At 40.8% G+C, this 12,939-nt stretch overlaps 1 protein-coding gene across 2 annotated transcripts in view; it reads right to left on the reverse strand.

Annotated features, from left to right (window-relative positions):
* The window catches only part of LOC149449343 (prostaglandin-E(2) 9-reductase-like), a 71,273-nt gene extending 58,760 nt beyond the window's left edge, over positions 1-12,513 (reverse strand). Inside the window, exon 1 of one of the 2 annotated variants that reach the window (XM_089693373.1) lies at positions 12,200-12,513. In XM_089693373.1, coding sequence (XP_089549499.1) covers positions 12,200-12,286 — 87 coding nt within the window. In that variant the 5' untranslated portion in view covers positions 12,287-12,513. The remainder of the gene's footprint in view (positions 1-12,199) is intronic. The other variant, XM_089693372.1, reaches the window with a different exon arrangement.
* Positions 12,514-12,939: the final 426 nt, after the last annotated feature.

Here is a 12,939-nt window from a genome sequence, read left to right on the forward strand (position 1 = left end):
TCACTGGAGTCCCTGGGAGATATAAGAAGCCATGAGGCAGTTTAACCATTTGCCAGCCAGCTCACAGTAAATGTACTGCGAGCGGGCAGCACAGGTAATCACGGAGATGTACTGGTACATCGCCCATGCACATGCGCACCAGCTTACCCCGTGGGGCACGCAGTGGCTTGACCCAGCAGATCATCGTGCTTGGTACCTGGCTGCTGTGAGCAGCCGGGGTATCATGTAATCTCTGTGACAAATCATATTGATCACATGATATTATATAAGCAAACTGTCATGAATGGCTTTTGTTCATGAACAGCTTGCTTACTGCTGTGATGTTGTGATTGGCCCATAGTTATTACATTGTACATGGTACCTGGCACTCTGTACCCTGTAATTAGCTGTAGCCAGTCACAAGTCAGAGCATGTCAACAGTAAAACAAGCTCTCATAAATGGAAAGCCATTCATGACAGTTAATTATTGCTTATAACAATGATCATCGCTGTTATAAGCAATAACAGTTAAAAAGAAAAAAAAAAACCCTGATCAACCTCCCCCCAGAGCAATACAGTGTCACTATGGCGACACTGACATACTCTGATGAAAATTTGTAAAAAAAAGTTAAGCAATAAAATTGTTAAACAAGAAAAAAAAATGTTTAAAAAATGGCTAAAAATGTATTTATTTTCTTTTTCTTTACATACTATCATCAGTCAGTATCCCTGATCATCACAACAGCTTGACCTTTTGACATATATAACCTAAGGCATGTATGAGACAATGTAGAAGTTGAATTGGAGAATGTTTACATCAGTGTAATAGTTAGAAAAAGGATACGCCAATGTGGCATGCCGTTCCTTCAGAGCTCATGCTCTACACAGGTGAATTTCTTCTACATGGTGCATGTTTAGGAGATAATTTCAGTACCTACAGGTAAGCCTTATTATAGGCTTACCTGTAGGTAGAAGTGTAAAAACAGACTTTACTACCACTTTAATAAATGCACATTAATACACTGCAGGGGTCTAAGCTCTACCACAAGAACCTTAACAGACGCAAAGCAAAACAATTGAGGGCTCATCTGGGATTTACACTAAAGTTCACCCAAAACAGACCTGTTTTCTGTAGCTTGCACTAAGTAAAAATGCTGTGTAAGATATTTAGGAAAAGCAAGGCTATAGAGTTTTATGGTTTCCAGGAGCAGGCATGCACCCTGCCTACCTGGGCTAGAGATCAGTGGATGCCTCTTGCTAAGGAATTTGCCATATATGCTTCTCCCTTGAATAAGACAAGGGGTGATAAAATTCTGTAGATTTTAGCCTTGATGGGTTTGATTTAGGTAAAGCAAAGAAGTAGACAGTGTCCCAATTTAGCTGGTACTTTCTTCATACTCTCTTTACTGAATCACAAAGGATGGAGAAAGTGGCAGAAATTAAGCTATTAAAAGATCAGCTAGCAGTTGCTTCAGAGTGTGTACGTTCAAGTGACAGTTGGGTTGATAACACTGTTCAACAAATTTTTATTTTTTGCCAGTTTTGGAAACAAAAGGATCCATTTCTTAATGAATTTCACATTCTGAGTTCAAATATAACAATGAAATTTGTCAATTGGCTCTAGTTTTTCTGTAAACGGAAAGTTTTCTACTATAGGCGTAATGACTACATAATGCACAATAATTATATAGATAGATGTCTTTCCACAAATATAAAGCAAGTGATATTGACTACATAACAAAGCCTAAATGGCATAATATATTGCATAGGATTACCAAGAAAAATTATAGCCATAAGCCAAGTTGAATCATTTTAATACTTAGGATTCTCACTAGTTTTGTCTTCAGTTTGTGTCGGTTTTGCTTCTCTTGGCTTTTCTCTTGTATTCGAGGAAAGGGCTATCTCTTACAACTGCACGTGACTACACGCTTCAGGTTCTTCCTCACTTGACTCAACCACGAAGGATTCTGGTGCTTTAGGAATTGGTAGCCCCTCTCCATGAGGAACTGGACGTATTGCCGATGGAATATTTGGATAGTGCACAGATAACGTTTTCTTCTTATTTAGCCCTTTTACAATTGGAGGCACCATACAAAAGTAACAATTACTAACATGATCTGTTGGCTCTCTCCAAATCATTGGCACAGCGAAAGGCATAGATGCCTTTTTTCCATTCAACCATTGCTCCAGTGCCGTCCCACAAGAATTGCAGCATATATGTGGTGCCCAGCTCTTGTCCTGGTCTCCTATCTTGCAGCCAAATTACAAGTTGTAGGCTTTCTTAATCATTCCTGTTATCCTCCTTTTTTGTGAGATAAAAGTTATTTCACCGCAGATATAGCAGAAATTATCTGCTTTATTCACACAAGTTCGAGGCATTACTGAGTAGCCTATATAAGCATAAAACGAAATGTAAAGACGCTGTCGAACTACAATCAGCTACAGATACTGCAGCTTTTATGCAGTGAAGTGATGCAATTAAAGGCTAATATTGCATCATCTCAGTATACATGCAATTTTCTATTGGTCACCAGTATCAATTGCGCAATATGCAGCTGAAGTTGCATCATAATTTTGAATGGCTTACGTCATTAGATGGGTGAATATATCATGGAAACTAGAGCCAATCAACATTTTTTAGGGACATTTTCGTTTTCAGCACCCCAAAATTATGTAAGATTAGCTAATTTTATGCCCAAAACTTTTTACCTGTTGAACAGTGTAATTTGCAAGTGTGCAGCCCTCATGACCAAATCAATTAATGCCTTAAGGAAAAAAAGGGCTGTAAACCTGTTAGTAAAGCCAGAGTACGTGCCATTGTCACATCCCAAAACTGGGATTGTGAGGATGTGCTCTCCTCAAATGATAGTGAGGATGAGGGGATAGAGTTTGATATTTTTTTATGATGATCACCCACTGGAAAAGAAAAAAAATGTGCCAGACCTTTCATTACCAAGCATAGGATAAGGCAACATTATAGACAGGATATGGCAGATGGGCAGTGCATTACATTAGATGTGGAATTTGAAGAAGTAAGGGAGTTTACACAAGCTAAGCGCCATGAGCTGGCAAAACAATATAAACAGAGCTCTGGGAAACCCCTATTGAGTTGGCTCCTATGTTTGTGGGATGAAGGGGCATACAGTGTTATTTTGTCAGGCAAGGAGGCAATGGCTATGGGAGTGTTCACCCATGGTCCACAATTGCATCCAGCCATATGAAAAGCCCAAGAGGTTACAGTGAATTTTTCACTGTTAGACCTTGTGAGAGATAGGTTAGTTTGAGTATACACTAATCCTAGTGGCCTGGAAAATACTACTCATGGAAAACAATAGGAGAGGGTATTGTCAGGTTAAGTGAGATGGGCTGTATAACTGGATTAAATAAGTTTACAGAATGGATGGGTATAGATATGGAACCCTTTACATCTGCTGTCTGCGCTTTAAGCTGATGAAGTCTGCGCCATTTAATCTCAGTGCTCCTATATTGTCCTTGCTGGGGAACCTGGAATTAAACAGAAAGATTCATGAAGCTACTACCCTTTTAAGCTGGTTGGGGGAGCGAAAGAAGACTAAAACAAAACCTGTTAGAGCAGAAGATAAGGTCAAGGCTAGACAGAAGAAAACAAGCAGAAACAAACAAAGAAAAGGAATATGGTAGAGAATACAGGAGATGAAGAGAAAACCAGGCTAGTTATCCACAGGAAACAAATGTGGGTGGACCTATTAAAGGCAGGAGTACCTAAAGATGATATAAATAGGATTTGTACTGCAGAATTGCTGAAAAGGTGGAAACAGCTAGTGGGGAAAACTATCAAGGTCAGGAACACTACTCCTAATGAAGATAACAGCCTACCTTTAGAGAAAACAGAACAGACCCCCTCCTGTTACTCCCAAACTGATTCCCCAAACTGTACATGAACCCAAACCCAAATCCCTGGGGAGGAGTTAGAGAGACCCAGAAAGGGGAAGGTTCCTTATCCTTTTTGAAGGGAAGGTGGGTCTCCTGTGATAGCAATGAGAACAGTGACAGCAGGAGACCAATGCCCATATGCACCTGTCATTGTACATTGGGGGAAAGTCATCGTCTTTTACAGCTTTAGTTGATAATGGAGCAGAAGTTACACTTTTGCAAGGAAATCCTTCACATCACAAAAGAGAAGTGATTCATGTAGCAGGGCGAACGACACCAGCAGTTAGGACTAGGGTGAAATTGGCTAGGGACTAGGATTTTGGACAAATATTTTGGTATCAGAGTTACCCGAAAATATTCATGGTATGGATGTATTTTAAGGTTAGGCAATTCAGACTGAATGGAGTATATTTCCATTCGAGTATCCTGATAAATCCTGATAAAGAGTGGTGAAGGCTGTGGTCATAGGTCATGCAAAATGCACCCCTGTCAACATTCCTCCACCAGAGAAGAAGTCTGTCTCAAGCAGTATAGACTTCCTGGAGGCCACAAACAAATTGAGGAGACTATTCAAGACCTGTTGAGAGTAGGAATCCTTAGACATGCTGTAAAGTCCTGTCTCGTCTCCAGTGTTCCCAGTAAAGAAACTTGACCTGGCATATAGAATGACTGTGGATTATAGAGGTCTAAACAAGGTGGCACTTCTATTGAAGTCAGCTGTACCTGATATTATCTTCATCATTGAGAAAATTGCTAAAGAGGCAGGGGAATATCATGTTGTAACCTTGCTAATGCCCTTTTCTTAATTTTGATGGACCCACAATGTCAGGACCAGTTTGCTTTTGTGCGGGATGGCCACCAGCACACTTTCACTGTCTTTCCACAAATCAACCTTCATTCTCCAATGATATGTTATGGACTGATTGCCCGAGATTTAAGTACCCTGAATTTTAATGTCACTGTGTTTCACTACATTGATGACATCATAATCTCTGTAACAAAAGAAGATGTAACTGAAGCACTGCACCTGCTGACACAGCGCATGGAGGACAAATGAAGGGCTATCAACAGAGACAAAGTCCAAGGGCCTGCCACAAAGGTGAGATTCCTTGGAATGATGTGGACTGGGCCACAGAGGAAAAATCCAGAGGCAGTTGTGCAAACTATCCAAGCACTGTTGCCCCCCACTACCAAAAAGGAAGCACAGACGTTCATTGGAGTTGTGGGAATCTGGAGATCATTCATCCTACATCTTGGCCTGATCTTGAGGCCTATATACAATGTCACCAGAAAAAGAGTTCTCATGGGGTGCAGAGCAGCAGACCACATTCCTTGCTGCTAAAGAAGCCATTTTGCAGCATCAGGGATTGGGAGCTATGAGACCAGGAGTACTATTTCAGCTGGAGGTACTAGAGCAGGATGGTACCATATCTTGGAGTCTGTGGCAGCGAAATAAAAAGAAAAAAAGGACATAGAGTAAGCCTAGAGTTCTTGTTGTTCTTGTAGGGTTCTTGCGCAGATTGTGAAGCTGCTATAAGCCAAACGAAGTAACTTGTAGCATATTCTTATTGTATACAGACCATTATTCATACTCATTCACTAGGAAGGATAGTGTTTGTGCTTGCTTGTTGTAGGTATATCTGTAACGTTTAACATGTTCTTATTGTATACAGACCACAGTTCCTGCTTATCCACTAGGGAGCAGGAAGCATTTTGCTTGTTGCATGTATATCTGTCAGTTTCATATTTTTTTTCAATGATTGAAATAGTTTGTATGTACAGAAATTTTTGTTTAGTAAATGCATATTAATACACTGCAGAGGTCTAAGCTTCCTTGGGTTTCCCGAAAGAACCCTAATAGATGGAAAGCAAAACAGCTTTTGGCTCAGAGGACTACATTTGATTTGACCAGCAGTTCTATCGTTCATAAATTACAAACATTGCAAGCATATATGATTTATAAGGGTTTTTTTTTCATTATATGACTGTGTGGCATATTAAATTGCCTTTGTTTTGGGTGATGGAATCTCTGCATAATGCTACTTTATAATACACCACTTTTGCAGTTGGACTGTGACCAGTTTATTTTCTTTCAACAGCAAGATTACATCACAACATGCTGAACTTAACTGCACTTTACTCGGTTCACATTTATGGATAAATATACTTTTGGACTTTGCCTATGGCACAATATTCAAGCTCCATATTTTTTGCAGACACAGATACAAAAATATAGGGGCATATTTTAAAAATCAGTAAATCTGACATTCAGCAAACATTCACTACAGGTGAGCCTTCCAGGTGCATGTGCTTTAAATATCAGTGATTATAAAGAGATGTCTTAAAATAGTATTAAACCCTCTGCATTTTTTCAGTTTAACACACTGAGCACAATAATATAAACATACTCCCATGAGCTTTTGTTAACATTCCTACCCCAGCACATGCAGTTTACAACTTATAATGCTGCTGGCTTCTGCTTTCTCAGCTCTGCTTCCCTGAACTTCTGGTCTTCCTGTGAAACAGTTAACAGTGGACAGTGCAGTCTCTAGTCAGTCTGTAAGCTTGGAGAAGGGAGGGGGAAAGGAGGAGGGAGGAGCCAGGGAGGAGACATCCTAGGCTAGGGGGCTGAGTATTTTTATTGATGCACACAGTGTAGGGAGACACAACTCTAGTCCCTGCCTACAAGGGTGACTCCATAGGATGTTGCAAGAAGAAGGATCCACTCTAAAACAGGAAACCTGGGGCAGCACTCATGGCACCAACAGGAATGTAGGCAGGGATTAAAAAAAAAAAAATAGATAAAGAAGATGCACAATAAGTAAGTGATTAAATCAGCTGTCGTAAAGGCTAAGCAAAACTAAAGGTTTAATATCACTGCAATGTCTCGTGAAATATTTACATGTCATATTAACCTCAGGCGAACATGGCCAGCACACAATTTTAGCTCTAATTACATTTGTGCTCAAAAGTTTGCATACCCTGGCAGAAATTGTGAAATTATGGCATTTATATTGAAAATATGACTGATCATGCCAAAAAATGCTCTTTTATTGAAGGATGATGATCATATGAAGCCATTTATTATCAAATAGTTGTTTGGCTCCTTTCTAAATCATAATGATGATATAAATCACCCAAATGGCCATGATCAAAAGTTTACATACCCTAGAATGTTTGGCCTAGGTACAGACACACAAGGTAACACACACGGGTTAAAATGCCAATTAGTGGTTAATGTCCCACATCTGTGGCTTTTTAAATTGCAATTAGTGTCAGTGTATAAATAGTCAATGAGCTTGTTAGCTCTTACGTGGAAGCACTGGCTAGGCTAGATACTGAGCCATGCGGATCAGAAAAGAACTGTCAAAAGCCCTGCGTAACAAGGTAATAAAACTTTATAAAGATGGAAAAGGACATAAAAAGATGTCCAAAGCCTTGAATATGCCAATCAGTACTGTTAAATCACCTATTAAGAAGTGGAAAGTTCTCTTGATACCAAGCCAAGTACAGGTAGACCAAGAAAGATTGCTGCCAGAAGAATTGTTCGGGATACAAAGGGAAACCCAAAGGTAACCACAAGAAAAAATACAGGCTGCTCATGAAAAATACAGTGTGGTTGTTTTGAAGGAGCACAATATGATGACACTTGAACAAAAATGAGCTGCATGGTCGAGGTGCCAGAAAGAAGCCTTTACTGCATCAATGACACAAGAAGGCCTGGTTAGGCATGTCAAGGTGTTGTCAGGCATATTGTAACTGGGCTTTTTTGTGGCATTGGTGTAGTAAAAGCTTCTTTCTGGCACCTCGGCCATACAGTTCATTTATGTTCAAGTATCACCATATTGTACTCCTTAAAAACAACCACACTATCTTTTTCCAGAGCAGCCTGTATTTCTTTTGAGATTGCCTGTGGGTTTTTCTTTGAATCCCAGACAATTCTTCTGTCAGTTATGGCTGCAATCTTTCTTGGTCTACTTGACATTGCTTTGGTATCAAGAGTAACCTCTGGAGGAACCCTTGAGTTCCATGGAACATTGGCTGAGAGACTGTTTTATTATTATTATTATTATTATTATTATACATGATTTATATAGTGTTAACAGTTTGCGTAGCACTTTAATATTAAATACTATTTTGATGGATACCTTTTTTTCAGATCTCTGTTACATTATGTTTAATACTGATGTAGGTGTAACCCATTCAAATGTTATTGCTTGCAATACATTAAAATGGACATTACATGGCAGTGGTCTGCCATTCAGGGTCACCTACAAGGTCAGGACAGCCCTCTGGAACTTGTATGCTGTATATCAGGACTCAGCTGGTGAACAGGGCGGTCAGGGACTACATTTCCCAACAGAGGTGGCATGTGGGCAGGAGCATATGAATATCAAGGCCTGGGAAATTAGCAAGGAGAGTGCAGGGAGAGACTGAAGGAGAAGGAAGTGTGCTGACGGTTGAAGTGCTGAACTAGGCCACGGAGCCAGGGTTGGAGAGAGAGAGGAAGAGCGGAAAGAGCCTACTGACTACCCAGTCTGCCATGCTGCCCAGCAGGCTAGTCTGACAACAGGAGACCAGATGGGACACAGAGTCTGAGTCGGAGAGTCCGTGGACTAACCCTGTTTTCAGAGAAGGAAAGGCTGCTACGATCTGCCAGACTACTTAATCGAGTGAAAGAGACCCATGCTCCCACTAACCAAGTGAATACTGACAGTTTCTCACCTCAGCTATCCACCTACACATAGTTTTGAACATTACATATAGTTGATCAGTTTGCAGCCTAGTTCTTGCAGCTGCCATCGTTGAGCTACATCTACATTGCAGTTTATTGTACAAGCTAACCGCAGGACATACAGTACAGTTGCAGGCCAGGATACAGCCGTGCCAACTGAAACAACATGTTCCCCTTTTTCAACAAGGCAGGATTCCCATTACTGTTAACTTTTGCCTTTGATGTACAAAGGGAGCTGTCTTTGCCTATAGACATTCAAGCCAATTGCTGCTATTCATTACTTCAAATCTGTCCCATGTTGAGTGTTTTAAAGGGGACCCCCGCCCTAAATTGCTACGATCGAGAGGAAAGGTGTTAAATCTCCTTTGTGGGAGGCGTGGCTGAGCAGCGGATGTAGTCGGATGCTTCCTTCAAGCTGTCTGCCGAGAATCCAAACAGTTATCCTGTGGGCACCCACATCCTTAGCCCGACTATCATCCACTTAGCACTGGGGACATCACTTACCATCCTGCTCCCAGTTGAGGGGTCCCGCATTGCTCTCTGCCATGTCTAAACAGCTAAAAGACACCCACTCCTCCACCAAGCCCCCGAGGCCAACATGTTGCCCTCCCTCAGCATTCTGCTAGAGAGAGACAAAAAGGTTGCCCAGAAACTCTTTTCCAAAGCCCCAACGAAGGAAGCGTTGGCTCTAGATGACTCATGATTTGTGTCAGACAAAAAATAATTTTTTTTTCAATTGACGATGCCTTATGTCTTATCTCTTCTGTTGCTGTAATGTGTAATGAGTTCAGTTGCTGTACACAAAATCTATGCACTGTATCACACCCCATTTCTTTTTTGGATGTCCTGTGTTATGTAAGATGTACACGCCATTGTAGCAATTGTACGTACAGAGATGGATGTGAACTTCCATTTTGCCAAAGGCCCTCCATCTTGTGTCAATTCTACTCCAAATCAGCTTCCACCCTCCCTTTCTGTTGGCTGACACGTGGTCCCTGTGTGCTGGGTTCAGAAGTGCTCAGGCAATCAGGCACAGCAGGACAGCTTCATGGTTATAAATCCCAAATTAGCTGGTGCCCAGGTGTCTGTTAGCTTCTTAATCTGAGATAATTGTAAAGCCATAAACCAGTCCTTCACGCGACTTCAAAGACATTCCAGCTAACCGTAAAACACACAACACATTTAAAACCCGCTTTCCCATATAATTTTATAGCTGGAGATAGGAAATAATTACCTAAAAATAAAGCATATATTCAGATAGCTCAGTTTAATGCGAGTCGTCTGATATCTTACACTCCTAGTTGAAGTCTACAGGAGAGCAGAAAGCCATATAGATCTAGCTGGAATCGTGAACTATGCCATGTTTGATATCTAGACATTCAGCAGATGATTCCGCATATTAATCTACCCTTGGATAGAATGTTACATGTACCTAGGGAAGTTTATTGACCCTGGTATAACTTGAGAGGGATTTTGGTTCTAGCTTGGGTCTCCGCCTAGACACCCCCTCCCCAAATAAGGCGATTGGCCCTTGGCTTCAGAGACACCCCCTGCTGGAGGCCTACAAAATAGGTTTTCAGGCCTGAGGGAAGGAAGTTGAAGAATTCTCCCTTTTAACATCGGAACCAACTTGGGAGACGGAACCCTTTTGCTCTGAAACTTGATCTGCTTAACCCAGGACTTTTGGCAAGCACTCTACCTCTCTAAACTTCTTTCTGTTCTCTTTGCTGTGTTATTGCTCTCTGTATTTATATATACATATTGGCTACATCTTTTTCTGTAAATACTGTTATTGCACCATTTTGACCTTTTTAGTAATAAATCTTATTTTCTGAAAAGTGTTGAACTGTTTCTAAAGCTCTTTATTAAATACCACTAAAAGAAAGCTACCAGTATGTATTTGTGTGAAAGAAATAATAAAAATGTAATATGGGTGCAATGTTTCATGACCGCCCAATTGTCATTCAAAGTGAGACAGCGCTGAAAGCTGAAAATTGGCCTGGGCAGGAAGGGGGTTAAAGTGTCTAGAATTGAAGTGGTTAAGCAACTGCCTTTAAACAGAACTTGGAATTTGGTGAAAGACTGCAGTAATTCTTAAACTCTAGTTAGTGTCTTTGCCTTGCCTGAGATGGTGAGCTACTCAAATCCCTGTGAGCAAGCCCTTCGGGGTAAAACAAATTTGAAGAGTGTGGTATATTTGGTGGAGACAGAATGTATGAATGCACTTTGATTTTAATGGACTAAAACAATATGAACAATTTAAGGTGAGTGCAATTCTCACTTTTTTTTTTACACTGTTATGGAAGCGGATACAGGCTATAGCTTCTGGCATCATAACAAATCTTGAACCATGAGCTGAGGTCGCTTGGAGCAGCGTTGCAGATTTGCGTGCGTGTTTACATTGCCTGGGATGATGTCATCAGTCTGCTGCAGGCAGGGGGAAGCATTTGCCCTCTCTCCCCCAGTGATCAGACTACAACATTGTAACTTTGGAGCAAGTCACAAGGTGAGAGGCTGCAGCAGTGGCTGATCTGTGTCAAAAATGTTTAAACAGAGCCAAGAACTGCATCGGCACCAGGATTCATCTCTGAGCTGGCACCTCAGTCTAGGAAGCAGACGGGTACCCTGGATGATGCCCAGACAAAGATGGCTCTGTCTTTCTGAAGACATAAGCAGGTGAAGGCATTGTCAAGGGAAGTACTGTGATCTCTGTGACAGGTAATACCTGGAAGTGTTTAACTGACACTTTAGGCCCCTTTCTCACGGGCGTTCCGTATGTCCGATTTTCATCTGTCCGTTTACGGATGAAAAATGGACACCCGTGTATTTCTATGGACTAGCAGATGTAAACGGATGATCATCTTTTTACATCCGTTAATGTCCGCATTCGTTAACATCCATTTTTGTAATGGAAGAAAACCCTATTTTTCTTCTGTTAAAAATAAGGTAACGGACTAAAACGGATGTAAATGGACAAAAAACAGATGTAAACGGATGAAAATCAGATATAAACTGATGTGAACTGATCCGTTTTTTCTTGGAAAAAATGTGACTGGACTGATGAAAAAAACAGAATGCCCATGTGAAAGGGGCCTAACTCACTATGCTGCACTTAACATAGACAATGGGGGTTAATAACTAAAACTTGAGAGTGCAAAACCTGGTGCAGCTCTACACAAAAACTAATCAGCTTCCAGTTTTTATTTTCAAAGCTTAATTGAACAAGCTGAAGTTAGAAGCTGATTGGCTGCACCAGATTTTGAGTGCACCAGTTTTAGTAAATCTCCCCCACAGTGTCTGATTCTAGGCCAACTTGAAAAGACTTCAGCTTGCCAGCAACTACACAAATCTGTAGTTGGGCTTTTAAATACTTGATACATGTTTACTCAAACTTTGCATTACTGTTGTGTGATGTCACCGGCTAGTGTCAGTTTGTGTTATGCACTACCCGTTTTAACTGAAATCAATCTAAAGGCAGTGCCAGTTTGTGCCTGGTTCAGACAGTTTAAAATGGTGATGATGACTGTGCCATATTATACACTTTGCTGCCCAAGAATAGCTGAATGTACCTACCTCCTGAGGGGCATATGTACCCAGCCCAACCACTGGCATCTTGTGTCCGTCATTCAGTAGGACCCGAGAATCTTTTGTCAAGGCCATGATTATTCAATCGATGGGCTGTGAGCAATGAATCGTATTTTTCCTGAGGTTTGCAGGTCACTTTTAATCCAGAGTCGCTCCTCCTCTTGGCTCAGACAACATTTGCAGTCTGCCCAAGCTTTCTCTGATTTCTCTGATAACCGTGCTTTATTGACAAAAACAGCACGTGATCTGGAACTGTGATATTCTACTTGTATAACAGATACCAACATGCTCTAATTGTTTATCACAGATTAACACAACCTCTCACACAAAATAGTGTGAGTGAAATGTTGTCAGAGACATGAGAGACCTTAGAGTGACTCATTTCCACTGTCTGATGCAAATGTCAATATATATGCCACTAGTTAAAATTTAATCAGGCAGATTTGTTTATTGCAAGGGCACAGATATGTGACCTGTTATAACCCTGTTTACTGCGATTTATCCATTTTGGTTTCTTTAGTTATTTTAGCTTTGCTACAGAGGCAAAAAGAAAAGAGGAACAGCCAGCTTAGCAATTAGTAATTTATAATACTGCAGGAGGTTACTGGGCAATTGGCAATCAATTAAAGTGTTACTTAACCCAGGACCCTGCATTCACTATATCTGGTCTCCCAAAGTACACACAACATGGAAATGCAATTATTTTAGTAAATATAAATTATAATGAC

The sequence above is a fragment of the Staurois parvus genome, unplaced genomic scaffold (genome assembly GCF_062004578.1).
Source record: "Staurois parvus isolate SC_StPar_1 unplaced genomic scaffold, SC_StPar_1.0 ptg000629l, whole genome shotgun sequence".
NCBI lineage: Eukaryota > Metazoa > Chordata > Amphibia > Anura > Ranidae > Staurois > Staurois parvus.